Here is a 23,122-nt window from a genome sequence, read left to right on the forward strand (position 1 = left end):
AGATGAGCTCATTTTTTTATTGTTTATTATCATTAGTTACATTTTATTAACTCTGTATCCCAGCTGTATCCATTCCCTTATTCCCTCTCAATCCCACCCTCCCTCCCTCAGCTTCTTCCTGCCCCTTTTCAAGTTTACTGATGGGGAGGACCTCCTCCCCTTTCGTCTGGCCGTTTTATCAGGTATCTTCAGGCTGCAAAGTCCTCCTCTGTGGCCTAGCAGGACTGCTCCTCCCTTGGGGGATGGGGAGGTCAAAGAGCCTGCCATTGAGCTCCTTTCAGAGATAGTCCCTGTTCCCCTTACTATGGGAAACCAATTGGTTATTGAGCTACCACAAGCTTCATCCGAGCAAAGTTTCTAGGTTATATCCATACATGGTCCTTAGTTGGAGAAACAGTTTAAGAAAAAACCCCTGTGCCCAGATATATTTCAGATGAAATCTACAAGCTCCTATGTATGTTTGTGAATGCACATACATATGCCTACTTGTTTGTGTGTACAACACACAACTACATTGATCCCAGAGGTCAATGTAGTTTTAAATCTACAAGCTCCTATGTATGTCACCTCATACAAATGCCTGTTCTTCATTCCCTCCTCAATACCAGAATCCTAGTCACTAGGACAAGTGGGAGGAGCAGTGAGTAGGAAGCTCAGATCTAGTGTCTTTGGTCATGCTTCTTAAAATCCTGCTTTCTCACAGCTGGCATCTTTTAGGTCTCTGCTCTGAAATTCTTAGGACTATTAATGCACATATTTGAGATGATTCATAGAAGAACTGAAAGATGAACAGTGCAAAGCAAAGATCTATAAATGTAAAATAACACCCAGATTGTTTCAAAAGCATTCCTGCAGAATCCACGTGGCACTGATAGCTCCTCTGCACTTTTTCTGAGAATCAGTATTAACATCATCCCCTGAAGAGGACAGGTTTCTACAAGGGGTACATTCCAGTCACAAGGCAAAAGAATGATCACGGCTAAAGGGCAATGGACAAGGTTTTACACAGATCTCAACAATGGCCATAAAGAACAAGTAAGTAACTTAGAGAAAATTCAAGTGAACCAGATTTCAAACTCTACTAAGAAGGATGTTGGAGGGAGATAAAAACAAACAAACAAACAAAAACAAAAAACGGAAACAGTGAACAGAAGAGAAAAGAAAGCCTGATTACAGAGAGTCTCCTAGAGAATTTACCTACACCAGGGACAATTGAGTGTTTCTGTAGTCCCAGCAACAGGGGAAACAGAGCCCAGGAGGTAAAGACCAGTGTGCACAACATACTGACACTCCATCTCAAGTAAATAAATAGATAAATAACCATCTTTCATTTTCTGTGTTGCCTTGGAAATGATAATTTGGAACAGTAGTTTAGAGAATTTAAACTTTAACTGAAAAAAAATAAAATAAAACTTTAATCCAGCTAGTACCACTGTATTTGAAAATATTTATTTCTAAACATTTCAAGCTATACTATTTACTGATAGCTTGTTAGTGAAATTTGTATTGTTTTTATATTATTTCTATTCAGCAGTGGGGGAAGGTTCTATAGCTAAATGTTAGCATACTCAGTGTTATTAAGACCCTTTTATAAGTCTGTTTGCATGCCAGTGTATATATTTGAAATTTGATACTTGTCCTTCAAAAAAATTAAGATAAATGAAACAACTACAAACCCCAAACTTTCTAAGCAGGCCTTCTACCAACTAGAGCATCCAACGATGCTTAAATGATCACATCCTTAGCCCATGTTATAAACAACTTCATGAACACAGCACTCTCACTCCAGGAATTCTGGGAAAGTACTTAGCATGGGATACACTCAGTACTGCCATCTGAATTGCATCATAAGAGCGAGTTTTCAGGGGATTGCTATAATATCTCAGAAAGTTGTCTGAAGCTCAAGTCTATCTCTCTCACATACACATGCACACACGATCTGTCTATCTCTCACTCACATACTCTGTGTGTCTGTTTCTGTCTCTCTCTCTCACTCACTTATTCAAGAATCTCACTATTAGCTCTGGCTGACCTATGTAGATCAGGCTGGCCTCAAACTCACAGAAATCTGCCTGCCTCTGCCTTCCATTGCTGGGATTAGAAGTGTGTATCACTAGACCCTACTCCTTTGATGTTTTGATTTATTGTTGTTGTTGACAGCATCTTACTGACCTCAAACTCGCTGTCCTATTACCTCATGGCCTTCTAAGTGCTGAGTTCACAGGAATGTGCCAAGCTCAGTCTCTTTTTATTCTATGATTGATATCAAAATAACAGTGACCTACTCAAAGCAACAATTATATTTTTCTTGAAGCTCTATAATTATAATATGTTCTATAAACAATACCTCTGTCAAACAGTACTCAACTCTCTGTCAAGTCAACTGATGTTTTAGAAAGATGGGCAGAGCATAATTAAAAAGAAAGCATGTTGTTTAGCTCTCCTGGTAAGTGGGTGAGTGAAGACTGACCATTTTCTATTTCACACTGCAGACAGGCTCACCAAGGGGAAGTAACTTCACTGACCAAGCAAAGTGCACATTCAAGTTCGAGTGTTCTGCCCCTACACTGCAGTTTTGGGGTGCCGACTGCCTGAAAGAGTGCAAAATTTGGTTAATTTTTTCTCAAGTGTTTCCAAAATTTTACCTTTTCTACTTTTATAGTCTCATACTAGAAAAGCCCGAATGTATTTACTTTGCAATCTTCTTTTCTCCTCCCATCACGAAACCGTTCCCTTAACACTGATGCTCGTGGTAGTTATGATAAAATCTAGTCTAATTTCCTTACAGATTTGCAGAAGCAGTTCTGGATGTTTATATTTTCAACTAAGTTTGATTCTGCTGTTTGCAAGAATTTCTGAATCATTAAACTCCCTGGCAGTGTTACATTCAGAGGTGGTGGGAAGGGGGGATTAGTCACCCTTATCTATGACTTATGTTAGATATGGTCCACAGAGAGGATCTTCTCCAAGCTTCCTGAAATCGAGTTCGGGTTTCTGCTTCCCGGGATGCCCAACTTCTCTATCTTCAAGAGCTTAGTTTGAAGGTCAATGAAGACAGTGTGCGTCCCAGCACAGGGTGCTGCATCTCGAGTCTCTTTGTTAGTTTTCAGTCAATGAGAAGGCCAGGCTTCAACAGCATCCCAGGCTGATCAGCTCCTGGGCTTATTCTCACTGTGTTAGGTATGTAAGTACCAGGTAAATGACAACTGTGGGAAAGCTTTATAATTGACTTGTAGGTATTTTGTTGTCCTCCTTTTCCTGTTGGCGTGCTCCTTACATAAAAGTTAAACACTCAGATAGCTCAGCGTTAGGGTGGCAAGCAAACCTTCAGAATAGCCCAACAGCAGAGAGAACAACGCACTTAATCGGGAGGACAGTGTAATTTGGAAAAGAAAACTGAGTTGCTACAAATTCCCGACTCCAGAATAGAGATGCTTGTAATAAACTCACTCAGATGCAGTCTGGGGCTGGATGTGAATAATTATTAGAATAAAAGTGTCTGATCATCAACAAAACACTTGATGAGCACAGAACATGAGTCATTAGTAGCCCAACAGCATTTTGTACAACTGAGTACAGGACAGGAGTCTAAACACTTTTTGATCGCTTTGTTATTGAACAGAGTAAAATCCTTAAATGTGGTAAATTCATAGGTCAAGTCAACAAATAAACAGCTGGTGTGAAAGCTCCATGAACAATATTCCTTAGAAAATTGCAGCATGTGATAAGGACAGAAAAAAAAAAACACCGAAAGAGAAGAAGCTGGGCATGTCTACTACTCAATTCCTTTCTTAAAAAAAAATCAATTTATTAGTAATTTCAGTTCAATATGTAAAATACCTCACTTTCTTTATTAGAAACTATGGCCAAGAACATCACAGCTAAGATGAAATGGCCACCCTGTGTAGAGGTACACACCTTTAATCCCAGCACCCAAGAAGCAAAGGCAGGTGGATGGACCTATTTGAGTTTGAGGTCAGATGGATCTACATCAGTGGTTCTCAACCTGTGGGTCATGACCCCTTTGGGGATTGCACTTCACATATACTACATATTGGATATTTATGTTATGATTCTCAACTGCAACAAAATTACAGTTGTGAGTTAGCAATGGAAATAATTTTACCGTTGGGGTCACCACAACATGAGGAACTGTATTAAAGGGTTGCAGCTTTAGGAAGGTTGAGAACCATTAGTCTATATAGTAAGTTACAGGTCAGTCCGAGCTATATAGTGAGATCCTGTCTCAAATTCAACCAAACAATGAAAAACTGACAACAAAGAAAATGAAGCTGGCTCCATGTGCTTACATCTGGAACTACTGTGAATCATGGACATGTATGGCCCTATGAAAGAGGACAGCATGTATTCATTAAGGGTAACCCCTATTGTCCACTTAAGGAGATGTGGCTTTGCGCAGAAATACCATCCCTGCCTTGTGAAGAAAAACTTCATACATTTGGTAAGATTTTGGGGTAATTTTCTTAAATTATGCAAGCGTCCGAGTATGAATAAATGATCCATCTACTGGCATGTTCGTGAGTGAAAGGCAAGGTGGCTACTCCAAAAACTCACAAATGACAATCCCAAATAAAAGTAATAGTCAAGGACTAATTATCATAAACCTGTACCCTAACATCCTCTTCATTGAGGGATGACCCCATATCTACTAGCAACTTCCAACTAAATGTTCCAACAAAACACCAGATGCCTAACTTCATTCTACTTTCCAACTCTGTACCGATTATAGTGACATAGCTCGTAACAGCTCACCCATTTGATGCTATTTTTAGTTTAATATCTATATTGCTGGTATTTGTGATTAAGAAAGTAAAGACTTAAGATACCGCGTATGAGTTTTATGATATGGAGGGCACGGTTTGGGGTTTTGTTTTAACTTCAGGGAGAGTAGCTTCAACACTGCAATGCACAGAAGGGAAGGCTAAAAACAGTCCCTGGGAGCTCATGAACCCCTGTTAGTTTGCTCTGACTTTCTATAGTAGAAATCATTAGCCCACCTCCTAGATGGACCTCTCCTCAGAGGCCCTGCAGACAAACACTCCATTTCATGTAAATAGTGCAAGTATGCCTTAGAATATCAGACACTGTACACCATTCAGCTTGGAATTAACTTTTCAAACCACTAAGGAATAACTTTTGAATAACAGAAAACACTACAGGTCGCAGCTAATTATAGCTTACCTATCAAATTAAGTTAATGTCGGGGAACACATCCAAACAGCTGTGGGGTTTTAAGGGGTATTTCATTGTTAAGGAAATTTTTATCCTTTCATTACTAAATTTTTTAAGAGAAACATTTTCTAAGTTGAGATGATATAAGATAACTCTGAGTTTACATCAAACTGCTATCATTTGTCCTTTGGCAGCTGTGTCAATTTCTTTATAAATTTCACTTTCCACAGTCTCATAATAGTCATAAAAACACACTTCACTTTAAAGTGTTTCTATGGGACAGAATGGGAATGCAAATTCAGAACATAATGCAAATCATGGAGAGCTGGGACCAAATATGGACCATTAGTAAAAAATAAAGTTACCTAAACCAGCCACCCAGACACAAGGGGAAAAGCACACAGATCTGTACAACCTGTAGACCCAGTGTCAGCAGCCCCAGAGAAGGCAAACAAGATTGATAGTATTCACTTTTTTACCTTACTATAAAGCAATGTCAGCAGCTTTCAATGGGTTTGGTCTCTGTTCATTCCTGTTCTAAATCCCATGTATGGCTAACAACCCACAAGGCAGTAAAGGTTTGAATCTTAAGCAGAGAAGAAGGTTCGAATCTTAGGCAAAACAAGGGATTAAAACAAAATTAAGCCAGTCAAGAAAGCACAGAAGCTCTGCCTCACTAGAGCAAGCTGCAGCCAGGCATTATGGCAGCCGGAGAGGAGGACACACAGGAACTGACACTCTCAAGCGGCAGTGCCCTCAAGCTCACCTTGTGCTGTCCAGCTCTGACGAAAGGGTTACCATACAGTGATGTTAGGGTAATGCCAAGATCACTGGAAATGTTACCCACTGTCATTAGTTCAAAACAGCCTCCGCTCAAACCCACTGTGAGTTTAAAGTGGATGTTACGTAAAATGAAAGGGAAAACAGCACAATTAAAAACTTGATTAATCTTATTACACTAATAAAAGGCTGTGGTTGTTTCTAAAGTAATATTTGTACATGTACAAATTGTAATAGTGTTTGCAGTCTGTAGAAGAACATACTTTCATTTAGGATTTTCAAAGAGCTGTAACACTGCACGGGCAAATCCCTTACTTGAATATAAATCTATGAACTATGAGTCCTGAAATGCCAAAGAATTGATTGTAGAAACATATCTATTGGAATTATAAAAAATATAAAATTCATTTTTATAAGTTATTTATTCTCCATTAGTTTATTTTTATACATTGGTGCATATGTCATGTTAAACAAACACAATGGCACCATTTCATATCTTCAGAAAAGTTCATGACTTAATTCTGGCAATGTTTTGCTAACTATAAATAACAGGAATATAATTGAATAAATCTAGAGATAAGCCTTTTTCATTGTGGAATAAACAGTTTATATTGCACTTTAGTCAACTTTAGGAATTCTGAAACAAGTGAAAAATATAATTTTACAACATTGGTATATTCATATTTTCCTTTAATGAGAGCATGTTTTCTAGATAAAGAGAAGCTGTCTGGGAAAGTATTTTAAGACAGCCCCGTAAAGCATTACCAACTGCTTTAAGTCTGTGCACTTGAGTGTATTAACCTGATTGAAATTGGAATCTAGTGACAAATATTTAAATGGATGTATTCTCGGTTATTTTACAAAGTATACTTTGTGCCATTTATTAAAAATGTCACATTTGTAAGTGTGGAAAAAAAATCTAACAATTGCTCCATATAGGTGTACTTCCTAGAGAGGCTGTTTAAGAATTTACAAAACTTCCCTCATTTCCATAATCCTGAAATCACAGCGTTTTAAACAGAGGTATGGAGTAGATGGTCATCTATCTTGTATATTACATAAAGGTTCATTTTCTTTCATTTCTGCATATTCTTTATTTTTTATTTCTTTGTTAGTTTATTTGGTTTTTCAGAGGCAGGGTTTTTCTGAGGCTAGCCCTGGCTATCCTAGAACACATTCTGTAGACCAGGCTGTCCTCAAACTCAGCAATCTGCCTGCATCTGCCTCCTGAGGGCTAGGACTAAAGTTGTGTGCCACTACCACCCAGGTGGTCTGCAAACTTAATTTATACATGGTAGATTCAGCTACAATTGTTAAGGATAGCTAGATGTCAAATTTTAACCGGGTCTCAAAAGTCAAGTCTTGGAATTATCATTATTATTTGAACTGGCAGATTGTTTGTATATGTTTTGAGGTTTTTTACATCTTTATTTTGTGTTAAAAAAATCTTATTGTAATTCTGGGAGTTAAACCATGGTCTCACTCATGTTTAGGCAAGCACTGCACTGTGCTTGTTGAGCCACACCCAATCTCCTAGACCCTCACTTTCTCTCATTTGCAAGATTTATTTCCTTTTTTATGAATGATATTTTGGCTACATGTGTTTCTGTGCAGAGTGTGCATGCCTGGTGCCCTCAGAGATCAGAGGAGGGCATTGCAGTTATGGATGGTTGGGAGTTGTCCTGTGGATTCTGAGAATCAAACCCAGCCAGGTATTCTAGAGGAACAATTGCTCTTGACCACTGAGCTACCGCTCCAGTGCCATAGACCCTAACTTCTGGCGAATACCGCATCTGGATATTTTCAGCTGAGCAAGAACAGCTCCCTGAGATTTATAGTTCTGTTTTATTCAGGATTTTTTTGAAAACCTTTGACATCTGGGCAACTGCCACATAAACATGTCATATACATCTACTTTCCTCCCTTTTATTTGTAAAGGAGTATTTTTCATAATTTTATTTAATCTGAAATATCAATTGTTTTAATCCTTAGGAGAAATGGCAAAAGATTTTGTTTCAATTACAGCATAAATTTGAGTACTACTTCAATACAAATACGACAGATGTCATAATCCAAAAAAAAAGGGCCATGTAAAATATGACAGTTGCAAACATTTAAGACTTTGTAACAAAAATTACTGAGAACCATATCAGTTTACTGTCCTTCAACTATTTCCTTGACAGTGGAGTCAAATAATGTTGAATTATAGACTCCTTACAGGAAGTCTTATTTCATGTTCATTTTTTTATTTTCCCTGGTAGGCCCTATAGGAATTTGGCTGCGTGCCCACTTTCTTTAGAAGTGTCTGTATACATCCCTGGGCTGTGTTTGATGATTAAATGATTATTAAAACCTTTAGGGTTGGGGGGTGTAGCTCAGTGGTAGAACATTTATCTAGGTAGGGGTTCAGTCCCCAGAAACATACACACTCATACACTTAACAGTTTCACATTTTTGACATGTTTACTTTTCATAAGAAAATACTGCTTTTGCAACCATAATGTTGCCAATATGAAAACATTTCATCTGAATCTATGTTAAAAATATGTTCATTGATGGTGGGAATCTCAATGAAATGTCTTGTCATGTTTTGCAGTTTCTCCAAGTGTTCTTTGAAGGGCAACTAAGCTGTTTATATAATGATAGTATTGAAGCTAATCCTGCAGCCTGTCTGCCTGCCCTTAACAATCAATTTCAGCTACAGACCCACAAACACTCTATTTTTTGAGTCTGAAGTTTCTGTGCATATTTTTCCTTCCATCGCCCAGCAACAGCAGTGTTTTACATCTTTTGGACTATGACAAACATTTTAAGATATGAATATATGAGTGTCTGAAAACAAAGTGATTGAAAATTTATTGTCAGAGTTGGGCACTTTCAGCATATTGACTGCCTTTGGAAAGGAGAGCCCATAATTCCCAGCCTTTTCTCTTCCTTTATGATTTAAGCAGCTCCATTTCCTAACATGAGTCTAGAAGTTAATCCAACAGTTACAGTAGGCACAACTACCCTATGTACTTCTGAATGGTGAGCAATGGAGTCGTTCCAGTGGGAGAAGAATTGCTGTTTGAATGACCTATAGCCTCAGAGCTAGTTAAACCAGGAACAATGGTTACAGTTATGGGCTTTGCTTTGTACAAAGTAACATTAGCATCATTGCTTTCCATTAACCACGGAACTTGCACTGGGGACTTCTACTGGGAGGGGAGGAGGGGGGTAAGGAGGAAATAAGGGAAAGAGGAATTGGAGAGGGGCTAGGAAAAAGAAAGTGTAGCAATATGTGTACTATTAGCATTTAAACCTGGCTGACATTTAACATTGTAATTGACCTGAGCTATTTGCATAGACTAGATCCTATACTTCTTTTTCTTATCGCTTTTCTTAAATGTTTTAAACACCTCTATTAAGAATCAATCTCTACTCAGAAAACCATACACAAATATAAAAGCCAAGCAGAAAATAACAATGAAAACATACCTGCTAAACAGGTAACTTTTAATTCAGAGCAACAAAGGACCTAGAATGAGCATCCCAATTAGGCCGTGTAGTGACAAGCAGTCAACACCTTATTATTTAATCATTAAAGAGAATCTTGCCATAATTTCCCTTTGACATATTTCAAAAAATGAATTAAGGATACATCACGTGGCCCACAACAACAATCCGCAGTAAAGTTAGAGAATGCTAAGACCCTATATATATCTCACTAGGATTGAGCTCTGAGAGGTTTGGGAGTAAGTTCTTAAGTGAGACCCTACGAAGCATTTACAGATTTTTTTTTAAGTGTGTTAAATGTAAGCATTCAGAAACAAGCTACCTGATAAATGGCCCATTTGCTTAAGCACTGGGGGTTGTGTCCAGTTTTTGAGTGGATGAGAATGCACTGCAGACGTTTCTAGTATTGGTGAACATCTGCTGCATCATCTTTTTTTTTTTTTCCCCTAAGCAGCTGATTCAAGCCATGAAGGACATTAGGTTGTCTTGTCCCCTTTACAGGAATCTCTACCAGCAGAAAGCTGAAATCTCCTGAGGGTGAGTCTCCATGCCACTTTGGAGTCGGGAAGAGCTTTCAGTCAAGTCTGACTTCGCTTAACTCGAACTACGCTTTAGAAAGGGCATTCTGAACTTCGGTAATAGAACAATCACCACCAAAGTTCCCAGGCCCATTTGGAAACCCTCCACACAGGCTCAGATCAGCCCTAGATCCCCTAGACCTGGCCGCCTGGCGCCCTGAAGCCTGGGATGCCCAGCCCGGGGTGGTGGGGGTTGGAGGTGCCTGCCCTCGCCCTCAGGCTGCCCCCACTCCAGGGAGCCTGCTAGCACTTGGCTTTTAACCTGCGGTGCCAGCGGGGCTTCAGAGCTTCATCTCAGCAAGCCACAGTACTTCTCCCCAGACGTCACGGGCCAGTCAGGATTAACACGCAACAGGGCGCCCTGCTCAGGCCGCCAGCCCTGGCCCGGGAGCTGTTAAATGCAGATTCGGGGGAGGATCCTCCCCCCCCACCCCCCCACCCCCCCACCCCCCCGAGAGCTGCTGTTGAATAAAACTGTAATCCGAAGGTTTCCCGGCGTCCCGGGAAAGCTGGACTGCGGCTGATGGCGGAGCACAGGCCTGGCAAATCTCTGCTCTCTGTCCGAGATGTGGCCACCCCGGAGGCTACCCGCTCCTCTCACCCTTAGTCCTTGGAGTCTCAAATGCTTAGATTCGGGACTAAAGAGGAAAACAGCTAAATATTCCCGGAAAGGAAGGCGGTGGCTCGCCCCGGGAGTGCGGCCTCAAGTCCGGCATCTGGGTGGCCCCGTCTGGCGCCCTTGGTTCTACCCACGACCCCTGGCCCCCAACTCCGCCTAGCCTAAGGCCCCGCGTCCTTCCCGGCCAGTGGCCTCTCAAACTCTTGCCTGGACGCCTCCCTTTCAGTCCTCCCCCGGGTCTCAGCCTGGCTCTCTGAGGCGGGCAACTCGCCTGGGGGTCGCAAGCATCCGCACCCCGCGAGAGCTTGGCGGTCGGGAGAGGGCGCCAAGGAGGCTGGCAACCACTAGGCAAGGCCGGGGCACCTCCAGATGGCCTCCAAGAATGGAGAAGACGGTGAACTGCCAGGAAGTGTGGGAGAATAGGATTACAGTTTCTACTGGTGTCTTAAATCAGACACACACACACACACACACACACACGTATCTATCCTACATTGTTATAGGGCCTACCAACATTACAGGACCAAGTGAATTTCCACCGGCTTAGTAGCCCTCCAAAAACTCGGCTGCCATCAAAGTCGTTGATCCCAGACCCTGGTGACAATGGCAGCTTTCGTGCCCTTTGAAGGGGTGGGGGAAATAAAATAAAATAAACCCTACTGCCAGCAAACCCTAGAGACAGAGCGGTTAATGAGCTAACTAGTCCTTCTTTAAGCACGAAGTCCGCGAGGGTACCCAGTGAAGGCACCTAGTGCCAGGGCCTGGTCTTAAACTGTCGGGGCCACCTTTGTGGACAGGTGGAGAAGCCAACCTTCCATATCGGGCTCTTGAGGCTCCACCACGGGGGTTCAGCATCCCCAGCAAACCAGCCCTAGACTTCTGAAATAACATTTGGAGGCCCTGGGGTGGCTCTCAGCCTTCACTCTCCACCTCGCCAAGGGAGGGAAGCCCAGCCCACCCTGCCCCCAGATAGTGCAGCGCTCACCTCCACCCCCCAGACCCTTTCAGCCACACTAGCTCCCGGCTTCTTTGAACTGGACAATATAAAGAACACACACCCTTTGCTGTCTTCAGTCCAAGAGAGCTCAGTGTGCCTAAGGGGTCACACCGGCAAGCTCACGAGCCTTGAGAATACACCGCCACAAACCCAGACAAACCTAGGAAGCCCACACCTTAACAGCTCGGACCGCCTGCACGATTTTTTTTTCTCTTTTTGTGGGTAGGTAGGGAGAATAAAAAGGCACGTGTTTACCCAACGCATATCTTAAACTAATGAAACCAACCGAGTAAGGGAAGTTTGGGGAGGAGTAGGGAGCACTCAATAACGTTTTATTAATTCTATATCCTCTACACTCCCCAAACCCCGTAACTTTGGTCCTTTATCTTCGACTTTAATAAAATAATGATTCGTTGAGAAAATGGGGTATAAATCTTCATTTTGGAGGCAATTAAAGTGTTGATTTCATTCATGCCCCTAAGCGATTCTTGTAATTTGCTCAAATAGCTTTATGTACCCAGCACTCCGGAGCTTTTAGAATCCCATTTTCTAGTTCAGCTTGTTGGATTACAATTTTTACTCAACAGCAGCTACTAGTGGAATCTGCATTTAACGGGGCTGGCAACTAAGCCCCTAAAGCGGTGGCTGGGGAGCCTGGGGCACTAGCTGCCCACAGCTCTCCCGCCTTCGTCTGCAGCACACATCGGGTTCTGTGCTACAGGGCCCACGTTCCCGCTCTCCAAACAGAGGTGGGGACCTAGCCTCTTACCACTTCCAGGGCTCTCCTTTGCTTGATCACCCGTGGTCAAAGAAGAAATTCAGCCCAAGTTGTGGGCTTACCCAGACTGGGAGAGGGTATGGGCGGAATACCTTAAGATGACACAGCTGAGACTGGAGTTGGGACAAGACAGCATTGCCCGGCAGTGACCGTGGTCAGACTTTCAGAGGAAAACACTGGAGTAGCTGGCCTTTGACTTAACAAAGGCAGTCTGGTGTTTCCCCAAGAAACATATGTCAAGCCGGAATGAGAAAGGGCTTGAGGGTTTTGCTGGTGGGGCTGCAGGCAGAGAGAAGTCTACTGCTTAAATCTCTTGAATCTTTGCAACAGTTCTCCACAGAGCTGTCCAGGACCCTGTTTCTTCTCATTCACTACTCAAGTTTTCACTTTCATTGCTTTTCTGTTTTTCCAACTCATTTGGACCAACCCAGAGACACAGCAACAGGAAAGAGAAACTGAGAGCAAATGGTGGTGCCCCCATGACAGTCGCCCCCCCCCCCCCAGGGCAAATAAAAGTCGTCCCTACTTAGCAAAGCAGTGCAGCGGAAGAAGAGCCTTGAAGGGAGACCAGAGAGGAGGGGGCATAGCAAAGACCCAGCCGCAGTGCAGAACAAATGCATGGCCCCCTGCCCTCCACACCCTGGAAGTCGCCAGGGCGTCCTTGACGATCACCCTGCCAAATGCTGCCAACCAATGCAGAAGGCCCAGAGCACATACCAGCTGGAGGATGAGTGGAAAGGAGGAGGAGAAAAGTCCATATTTATCTGTTTTTCTAACCTCGGCCTGCTTTTATTTTTTTCTATCAAGTACAATAAAATGGGCGAGCTTGCAGGGCATACCACACAAAGCAATGTTCAGTGAGGTCTAGAAGCGTTCGGCCGGGGAAAACTGACAAGACAGGCTAATGAACCGTGTAGACAGGGAGAAAATAGCCAGCGTTTGCTAGATTTCAAACCCTCGCTGTCTCTCTTAGACCACCTATCTTGGATTTATTCCTAATAAAATAAGAAATAAACAGACCCTACACTTTTCCTTTCTTCAAGAAAGAAGTGGGGAAATGCCCACGAACAAAGCCTTACAATCAGAGGTGCTCACTGGCAGTTAACACTCCCATTATTATGGAGGGTAAATAAAATAAAGACAAAAATTAAAAGCGACAAGAAACAGGTCAAGTTTGCAGGCGAAGCTTTTACAAGCTCATCTCTCCAGGTCGAATCCCAGAGCCAGGCTTAATGAAGCAATAATAGCCACATTATTCAAAAATTTTCATTTTGATGGAAATGTATCTAAAAGGGACTTAATCATATGCAAATAATAAAGGAGGTGGTAGTGACCCAGCAAGCAATATGCATACAGATTTTTTTTTTCTTAGGGATGTTGAAATTGAAAGTCGCATACCTGGTCAGTTAGATTTGCTGATCTTGTTACATCTTCACTGTCTGACTTTGATCCTCCTTCTCTATCATCTATCACCAAATCGATAGGCATTTTCCCTTTCAAACAGCTAATATACCGGTGGCAGAAATTGTCACATAATTCGTGTACCTACATTATGACAGAAATAAAAAAAAAATGGAAATATAATCAGGAGTGCATAAATGACATTGACAAGTGCAGTCCACCCCCCTTGTGAGATCCAAACTTCCAAATAGGGGAAACACGGGGCAATTGTCCTCTAGAGACCCCCAGACGCATTCAGAATTAGGAATAACTTTCTTTTCTTGGAAAATAGAGATATCCCAGAAAATTGACAGTGACAAGATGATTCACAGGCTACAACATATTCAACACCCATGTTAAATTCATCTGCTCCTGGGGCTGTGGCCATTACAGAGGTGACCTGCATGGGTGACACTTAAGGTAAACTATATAATTTCATTCAGTTAGCTTTACCATAAAGCTTTGCCCCCCCAAAAAAAATTCTAAGGAAAATATGTGATAAACACACACAATCTGCACTGTGGTGATGTGAGATACATGCCTGACAGCACAAATCAAGTCGTCTTTGCCCTTTATATGAAAAAGAAAAAATACAGCCACAAAAACTTATCCAATTATTTTTTTTTCAAAAAGAAACAAAACAATTACTAAAAATATTTAAATATAAATAAAGCTGACTCTTACAGGCCCCAGGCATCTCTTGCATGCAAAAACTCACAAGAAACCCTGGTGTGCTAACAATTTAATGTTAGTTTGAATTACAATGCATTAAGTTTTTATTGCTGAGATTTATAGAACAGCTAGCAAAATCACGTTACCCCACACCCTCTCTTGAGTGTGAATGTGAGGTGTGTGCTAGGTCACAGATTCAAGAATTTGACACAACTGTTAACCCTGCTTTGTCTCTGAGCAAGGTCTAACATGCCCTCTTCCACAGGACTCCTCACCCACTAGCCCTTTCCCTCAGTCCCTTCTGAGTTTGATCAACCAGTGATCTCAAATCATCTTTTAGAAACTCACAAAAATAAAACAACCTGCCCCCCAAATAGCGAAGAAGAGGAGAACGAAAACACACACACACACACACACACACACACACAGAGAGAGAGAGAGAGAGAGAGAGAGAGAGAGAGAGAGAGAGAGGCATTAACTTGTAAAACAAATTCACTCCGGCATTCTAAGCATGCACTGGGCGGCCTAACAGTGTAGCTGAAGCACAAAGCCAGCAAGGTACACTAGGCTAGGGTGTCTGTGATCCCGGTTTTAGTGGCTGAAATTGTAATTAAACTGCAAAGAGAAATGGACGCTAAGATTGGCCTTGACACTAATTACCAGAAAGAAAGACATTTATGCAAATATCTTGGAAGCCTGAACTTCAGTCATTCCGAACCCTCCCTTCTGTGTGGTTGGGATGAAAGGGAAGGGAAGGGAAAGGGGAATAAAAAATTTACCTTCTCTAATTCCAACAGATGAAACCTTAATACTTGTATGGCTTGAATCATCTGCAAAGATACAGAAAGAATAAATACTCCATTTCTGGTTTGCAGAAAATCGGCTGTCACAGCTATACCGTCTCCAACTCCCCTCTCCCCCCATAAATAGAGTTATTTTGATTTATGGCAATAACACTAAAACTTAATAGCAGCAACTGGGTACCATCTAGAGGTTTATATTTCTTAAGGAGGAAAAAATAGCTAAACCAACAACAAAACATCTAAGTGGGGATCATAAACACTCTCCTCCCCCACGGCCTTCCCCCTCCCCAGTCTTACTGCTCTCACACCAACCCCAGAGGCAACTGTCTGAGCTATACTTTCCCCGTGATGATGAAGTTACGGAAAAGTTTTCCCCACTTGTCCCCAAACAGTGGGTTTGCACTTTGCAAAAATTCTTCCTGCCTTCTGTCTATGCATCTTTGATGCCAGTTGGTTGTTTAGGGACTCTGCCCTTGCCGTAGCCCTAGTGAAGAAGGCTCCTAAGACTGGGAGTCCACAAGGTTTAAACACACACGCTGACAGGCAGGGAGATAAATCCCCAGGCTGATTAGAGCTGTGCAGTCTGGCCATCATAAAAAAACAAAAGCTGGCCGTCCCAGCCGCTGCTCTTGGGCCCTCTCAGATGAGTTTATACCCCGGGATCCAGTCCCCAAACACTTGTCCCTGAACAAAAAAAAAAAAAAAAAGTTTGCAGTTGACTTGCAGCCATGGACAGACCAGTCTGGAAAGCTCAAGGCTGGGGCTGAAGGAACAGATAGGGGAGGTGAGTGAGGAGTCAGCTCTTACCAAGTTATCCAGTTCTGGATTAGAAGAGAACAGAGGTTTTTCTGCGCGAATCTAAACACGAGTGAGGAGAGGGGAAAGAAAAAATGAAATGAAATGAAATGAAATCTGTGAGCCTTCCTGCTTCCTTGCCTCCTTTACACTGTTAGGCAGGTAGGATGTAACCTCCAGGAAGAATTTGCGACTCAAGTTCATCCCTCACTGAAACACTTCCACTGGGAACCCGGTAGGCCCGAGACCAGCCCAGAATGCTCCCTGACTTCAGCTAGAGCTCCGTTTATGCGAAACGCTGCTTGCCTGCCACTCCAAAACAGCCACATAGCGTGGCCGGTCCTGATTTCATTTCCTACTGAGCTTTCTGCCCCGGCTTGTAGATGGCAAGTGGGTGCGAAAGGTGGGTGACAAACAATTTCACTGGACGCAAATCTCAGGACGGCGGTAGCACGCGTGGGTTAAGGGAGAGCATTTGTGGCTACCTTTGGGAAATTACTCAGTCTCTACACATCTATCTCTCTATCTCCAGATAGATATGTGTGTCTGTATGTGTGTGCTTGTGTGAGCGCGGGGGGCCCGGGGGCAGGATTCTGTTTTGCTTTCTTTTCACTTTCTGGTATTTTTTAACATTTGTTTTGCTGACCTGTTTGGCGAACACGGCTATATCTTCATTGAATGACTCTGACGAGCAGACGTCCCCGCCCGCCACCCCCGGCTCGCGGGGGGTACAAGTAGCTAATTCACATTTCTCAAAAATCAGTGCTAAGAGAGGGAAGAGGGGGTGTCTGCAAGAAAATACAACAGTCACAAACAACACAATGATTAGTCCGCAGTCACCGAAGAGGGGAGAAAAAAAAAAGGCGCCCAAGAGAAACAACCGAGTAGCTCTAGCCAAGGAGACCCTTGGGTGATCTGATCAGATGTTTTTGCCCTTCTGCTCACCCCCGCCCGGAAGATGGCTCACCTCCCCCTGGCTCCTAGGGCTCTGAACTTCAAGGCCAAGAGCCCTGGACCGTGTCTGTGGATCGGTTCAGCGTCTATGGCCGGAGAAATTGGCAACATTTGCTGCGAATAAAACCCAAGCGGTTCCAGCAGCCATTTTGAATTAAGTTTTGCACCGCGACAAACCCTCGTCCCTCCGCCGCACTTGCACGAGCGGGTACCGGGGAAGGCGCGGGGGCCTCGGGGTGGGAGAAAACCAGCCTTTGCCTTCCTCGGAAGCAAGGCACGGAGTCCCAAGCTCAGGGGAGCTCGGTGGCAGGCGCGCAGCAAAGTTGCGGAAAGGGCCTCTGTGGGTGCAGAACCGACTGTCACGGGGCTTCACCTACGGACCCCAGCCGCACGCCCCTCCTCCCCCCGGGAGCCGGAGGTCCTCCACGGCTCCCCAACTCTGCCCTCCCCTTCGCAGACGCTCCCACAGTCTCCCAAGGTAAGTTCCTTCAAATGCACCTACACTCAAGCAAGCCTCCCATTTCTTATGGAGTGGTAGAGCAACTAGCATCTAAAAGGCCTAAATGTCGCTCTTCTCAGCCCATTAAAAAAAAAAAAAAGACTTAATGCTCAAGGAGTCTCGAGCCGTTTTTATTAGCTCTCACAGCCCAGCTGGGAATTTAGCAGTTTGGGGGCCTTTTCAAAGCTTCCTCAAATGTTTTGTCCTGGAACTTAAACCATTTGCAGAGAGAAAGCTAGGATTTAAGCAAGTCCATCGCACAAGGGACCAGAAACTAAAGCGAAAGATTTTTACCCTTAGCCGGGAGGGTCAACGTTACATTTTTTTTAAAAGAAGGAAAGTGAAATAAAAGTTATTACAAAGTTTAAAAATAAAAGTGGGAGGAGTGAGCCCCCTAAACACAGCAGAGTAGAAGTAACTTTCAAAAGGCTTTTCTAGTGCAGAGCCTAATAGAATGGCCGACGGAATACATTAAACCCTGGCCAGAAAGCCTCCGGAAGAAGAGCATCCCACAAGCACTTCTTGCTAAATCCGCAGGTTTCGCCTTTGAACACAAAGTGACAAAACGTCCAGAAGTTTCTAAACCTCTGTGTCCATTCAGAGCGGCCCCTCTCCTTGACTCCAGTTGAACAAACTCATGTCCCCCTTGTCTGACCTGTAGCTGTCCTTCTGACTTTATTGTGCCCAGGCAGAACCAGCATACGGTGGCTGAGTAAACTCCGCAAGTCAGAACAATCAATGGCTTAAAAGATTTTCCCTACACTAAAAGTTTCGTTCCAACACAAAGGCGCCTACACTTAGAACCCCCCCAACAACTATCCGGCTAAGTCTAGCAAGCAACGTCTCAGATCGGCTGACTCCAGTCTGAGAGAGGGAATCTTTAGGCTGCCACCCCAGCCTGGGACTCCTTTGCGGCCAACGTGGCGGCCAAGCCGGCGCTGAGCCTGCACCGAGTGCAGATGGAAATGAAGAGGAGACTTCTCCCCAATTTCCACGCGGTGTGAATGCAGTCACCAGTTATGTGCTAATAATCTAGGGAGCTCTGACTTTCCGGTTGCAAGAGCTTGGGGCATGGGGGGGAAGCGTCTCATCTCAACTACTTAGCTCCTGCCCGTTATACCTACCCATAAATGGCATCTTTATCTCTCTTTAAAGCGTCGTTGACCGAGGAGCCCATGCTCGGGGCCATGGCGTTGGTATGCGCTGTGTGAGGGTACTGATGTGAGTGCAGAGGAGGCCCGTGGTTCAGGTGGTGGACCGGCTGCATGGACCTGGCTGCATGCGGGTCCCCATACATTGTGGACGGGATGCCTACTCCATCCATGCCCCCATAATGGGGTAGGTCGTCGTACTGCATGACAAACAGGAGAGAGAAAAAAAAGGGTCAGAGGCCGTGCGAGTAAACGGGAATGCTAGGGCACCAAGCTTATAAAAGGTCAGTCCAGCTGGATCCTCCAACCCGAATTCCGTGGCCTTACATCTCTAAAGTTGAGCTTTCTGTTGTAAAAAATTCACTTGAACAGTAAAAATTCTAGAATTCTCACTGAGAGTCATCTGAAATGAAGGTTCCTGTCCTAACTTGTGACCATATAGAATCATTCAGAAATCCAAAATCTTTTGGCAAGGAAGGGAGGAAGGAAGAAGGAAAGGCAGAGAGGCATTCTCCCGGAGGCGGAAGGTAAAACATGCATGTTTCTGGAGGAGGAAACCGAAAATCACAACAATAAAACGTGCCGGGACAGTGTAGCAGACCCGCCTAGTTTCACAGCCCCTTCACTTCAGGGGGGATTTTTTTTTCTTTTCTTTTAAAAGTTATGATGGGAAGAGTTGCAAAGCACTGAATTCAGAAAGGCTTCTCATTTTATTTCCCTGCCAGCATGGGATTGGGCAGTCTTGCAAGACACAAGGTTTGCCTTGCTTTCCAAAACAAACTCTGCTAAATGAAAGAAGACTGAACTACCCCTTTCATACGTGTGGTGCTGAAGTGTGCAGAAGGCAGCTTGTGCTGCCCGGTACAGTTCAACCTGCGCCTGGGCAACGTTCCCTCCAAGTTTAAAGAAAAGCTGCAAAGGAAGCAGCTAACATTCTATTTCATTAGTTTACTCTCACAAACTTTCTCCCTGAAGTAGAAGTCAGGGAGGCAGTTGCTACTCCTTAGTTTTAAAGCAAATTAAAAAAGCAAACACACATGCACACCTACCTTGATGGGAGGAGGGTGCTTTCAAATTGATTGGCATTACTGCCTGCGATAAACTCAGCTATTTTAATTTTCCTAATTGTTTTATTTCAGGCCAGTTCCTTTTTCTAAGATTTGGAAATGGTGAGAGTGAAATGATTTTCAAAGAAAGGGGAATTGGCACTTTCATCTCTCAAAGCCAGAGGTGTGAAGAGATTTTGCAAGAATGCTGACATTTGCCTGAACCAAGAGGGGAAAGAAAGAAAGAAAATGTGTCCTCTAGTAACTTTCTCTTCCAAAAGGGGGCTTTGAGGGCCAGGACACAAATTATGCAAGGCAGCCTTTTTGTGGACACTTTTCTTTAAAAAGCCACCTCAGCCGGCTCTTCATTGTCTCCATTTACTTTCGAGGCATTTCCATTCAAATAGGAATATTGGAAATTAGTATTGCGTCCTGAAAGTGAGCTGCTGTGCGTTCTTAGTACCCAATCAGTATGTGGTTTATCTAAGAAAAAAATCTGCAAACTTGTTATCTTGCATAAAAATCCATGTAAATTAAAATTACTTTTAAAAGACGAACGCTTTTCCAACCTAAAATTCGCTTTACTAGGACAGTTACTTATCTAAAAATGCTACCTACTTTCTACTGATATTAAAGATGAGCATAATCGATAATATCAGAAGTTCCCAGCTGCTGATTTTAATTAAACATAGCTTTAAACTTTTGGTCCCTGAATGCTTAACAACTAGCAGTGGGTATGTAAGATATTTTCCCCTTCTCTCTGTCTCTATCTCTTTTTCTTTTAAAACAAGCGATTCCTTGAGCTTGTGTTATGAATCTATAGACAACTTGATCACTTGAATTAACAACCACAAGTAACAAATGCATAAAGTTACAAATGCACCAAGTAAACCTGTCGATTTAGGCCGCGGCTTTATGAGCCTCATTCAAAGAGAGAGAGAAAGGAACTTAACAGCAGTGTCTTTCAGGCACGTTCCAATTTAATCTCACATAGGAGTTCCACGATTGTTTTTAATACGTACCCTTTGCGCCATCGGCCTCTCTGGCTCCCTTCCTACTTCAACTTCTAATATATCCTCTTTAAGGCCAGTGTGAAAAGAAACAAATATGCAGACTCCCTCGGGGGAAAAAAAATGATGCACGACCAAAAAAAAAAAAAAAAAAAAAGAAGAAGAAGAAGAAGAAAGAAAAAAATCCCTTTGCGTCTCCAGCAGTGTGAGTTACTGGTCCCAGATCTTCGGTCTACCGGACCTGAAGCGAGGCACCCGCGTTGCTGAGCATAAAAGCGCTCTGGTTCCAAGACAGCAGCGGGAGAAAAAAAAAAAAAAAAAAAAAAAAAAAAAAAAAAGCAGATCTTCTCTCTCCCCCCCAAAAAAATCAGTTAAAAAAAAGAAAGAAAGAAAAGAAAAGAAAAGAAAAGAAAGAAAGAAAAAAAAAGAACGCCCCTCAGACCCAACTACCAAATCTCATGGCTTTCTGCCACTCCAGCTGTCAATCACAGGCGAGGTTGTCAACGTGGTGAATGAATGATCATCCGCTCTGTCTTCTTCTGGTCAGAACACCTCAAATGTTAATATTCAAATGCACAAAGCCCTAGCGCCCGTTTTCCTTGGATCAGTCCTAATTCCTAATCAGTTTCTCTCTTCTCTCGCTCTCTTTCTCTTTCCCTCTCCCTCTTTGCAACTGCAGCAACTGAAGGGAGATTAGAGAGGAGGGTTAAAAAAATGTCTGTCTGAGTTTGTCTTAAAGGAGCCACGATCGATGCTGCCCGCTTGCAGTCGCCGTGCGCGTGTAAAGTGTGTGTTGCACAGGCGGAGAGGTGGATTCCGACCAGAATGCTAGAACCCGGAAGTAGTGGTGGCCATAACAGGTCGCGTCTTACACAATGCATTGGGCTGCAGCAAGTAGGCTCCTCGGCAGGGGTGGGTGCGCGAAGCGAGCTCTGGCCGCACTGGAGAGGCAGAGAGGCGCTCCATGAATTCGCACGCCCAGGCAACCACCAACCACACACCCGGGGCACCCGCACACAGACGAGGGCTGCAGCTCCCCGACCGCCGGCTCGGCGTCCGGCGTCCTCTCCGCTCCTTCCCCTTCCAGCCTCTCTTCCCCAAAGCGGACTCTCGAAATAAATTGGAGAAACGAACGCAGGAGCGGGCAGATGCCGGAGTTAATTCGCTCGGGGCTCCGCTCGTGAAAGACTTCTAGACTTTCCTCGAAAATATTGGGGTCTGCCAGTAATTTTCGGGGTGGCGTTGGGGGGTGATGTAAAAAAAAAAAGTACTGGATTCTCTGCTAGACTCCCCGAGGAGGAGAGAAGTCAGAGCCAGAGCAAGAAGAGGAGCTGGAGCTGAACTGGGAAGAGGTTCAGCTCCGGAGTCCTGAGAACCTGGGGTAGCGGCCGCCCGGGCGTTCTGCAGAGCCAGCTAAAGAGTTTTTGGGGTTTTCTTTCTTTCCTTCCTTCCTTTTTTCCCCACCCGCTGTCAGAAGTGGACGCACGGCCGGAGGAAAAGAAACACTTGCATTTTTGTCACTTGGAGCCTGGACGCCCCCACCTCTCTCTCTCTCTCTCTCTCTCTCTCTCTCTCTCTCTCTCTCTCTCTCTCTCTCTGTCTCTCTCTGTCTCTCTCTCTCTCTTTCTGTCTCTCTCTCTGTCAACCCTCAGCCCCAGCCGCAGCGCAGAGTGAGCGAGGAAGGGAGGGAACAATGAGCCGGGCGCCGGGAATGTGCCCCCAGCGCTTGTTTACAAACACCCGAGCTATTTATGACCGCCGGAGAGCGAAACCCAACCCGGGCGCCAGACCTCGCGGGCGCCGGGGGCCTGGGAGCCGCGGGACCCGGGGCTCGTCCTCGGTCGTGCGGTCGGCAAGGTAGCCGTGCGCCCTGGGCGCGGCGCGGCCGCACAGCTCCAGGGCGCTGCGGCCGGGGCTGCCTTTGTCTAGGCGACGCTGACGGGCTGCAGCCTCGGCCTGACTCGGGCCTGGCCTGGAGTGGCTGTGCCTCACCCCCCCCCCCTCCATCAACACCCCAGCTCCTTCAGCAGCGACGCCCGGCGCCCGCCTCCCAGACCTCCATCCCCGGGTCGGTTTTTCTATCTCCGACCCGGCCCCGCGAAAACTCCCAGTTCCAGAGAAAAAAATAAACCCACTTCGGAAGCTGAGATTTCAGACAAAAGCTGACCCTGCCCACAACTTGAAGTCTCCAACCAGCCCTGTTGTTTTTTTTCTTTTTTTCTTTCTTTCTTTTCTTTTCTTTACTTTTTTTTTTTAACTTTCTCCCTTGAAATACCACACCCCGGACTTAAAAAAAATTTTTGAGTCTTTTT

The 23,122-nt window shown here is 44.2% G+C and overlaps 1 protein-coding gene across 3 annotated transcripts in view; it reads right to left on the reverse strand.

The window, feature by feature from the left end:
- Meis1 (Meis homeobox 1) overlaps window positions 1-22,567 on the reverse strand; it is a 140,751-nt gene extending 118,184 nt beyond the window's left edge. For 2 of the 3 annotated variants that reach the window (XM_060365707.1, XM_060365708.1), the window contains exons 1-6: window positions 20,823-22,567; window positions 18,728-18,954; window positions 16,797-16,938; window positions 16,163-16,213; window positions 15,332-15,382; window positions 13,839-13,985 (exon numbers count right to left, since the gene is read on the reverse strand). In XM_060365707.1, the coding sequence (XP_060221690.1) occupies window positions 13,839-13,985; window positions 15,332-15,382; window positions 16,163-16,213; window positions 16,797-16,938; window positions 18,728-18,954; window positions 20,823-20,834 (630 nt within the window). In that variant the 5' untranslated portion in view covers window positions 20,835-22,567. Of the gene's footprint in view, window positions 1-13,838; window positions 13,986-15,331; window positions 15,383-16,162; window positions 16,214-16,796; window positions 16,939-17,117; window positions 17,464-18,727; window positions 18,955-20,822 lie in introns of those variants that run through there. The other variant, XM_060365709.1, reaches the window with a different exon arrangement.
- Between the last annotated feature and the right edge of the window lie 555 nt (window positions 22,568-23,122).

Source organism: Meriones unguiculatus, chromosome 12, assembly GCF_030254825.1.
Source record: "Meriones unguiculatus strain TT.TT164.6M chromosome 12, Bangor_MerUng_6.1, whole genome shotgun sequence".
NCBI classification, from domain to species: Eukaryota; Metazoa; Chordata; class Mammalia; order Rodentia; family Muridae; genus Meriones; species Meriones unguiculatus.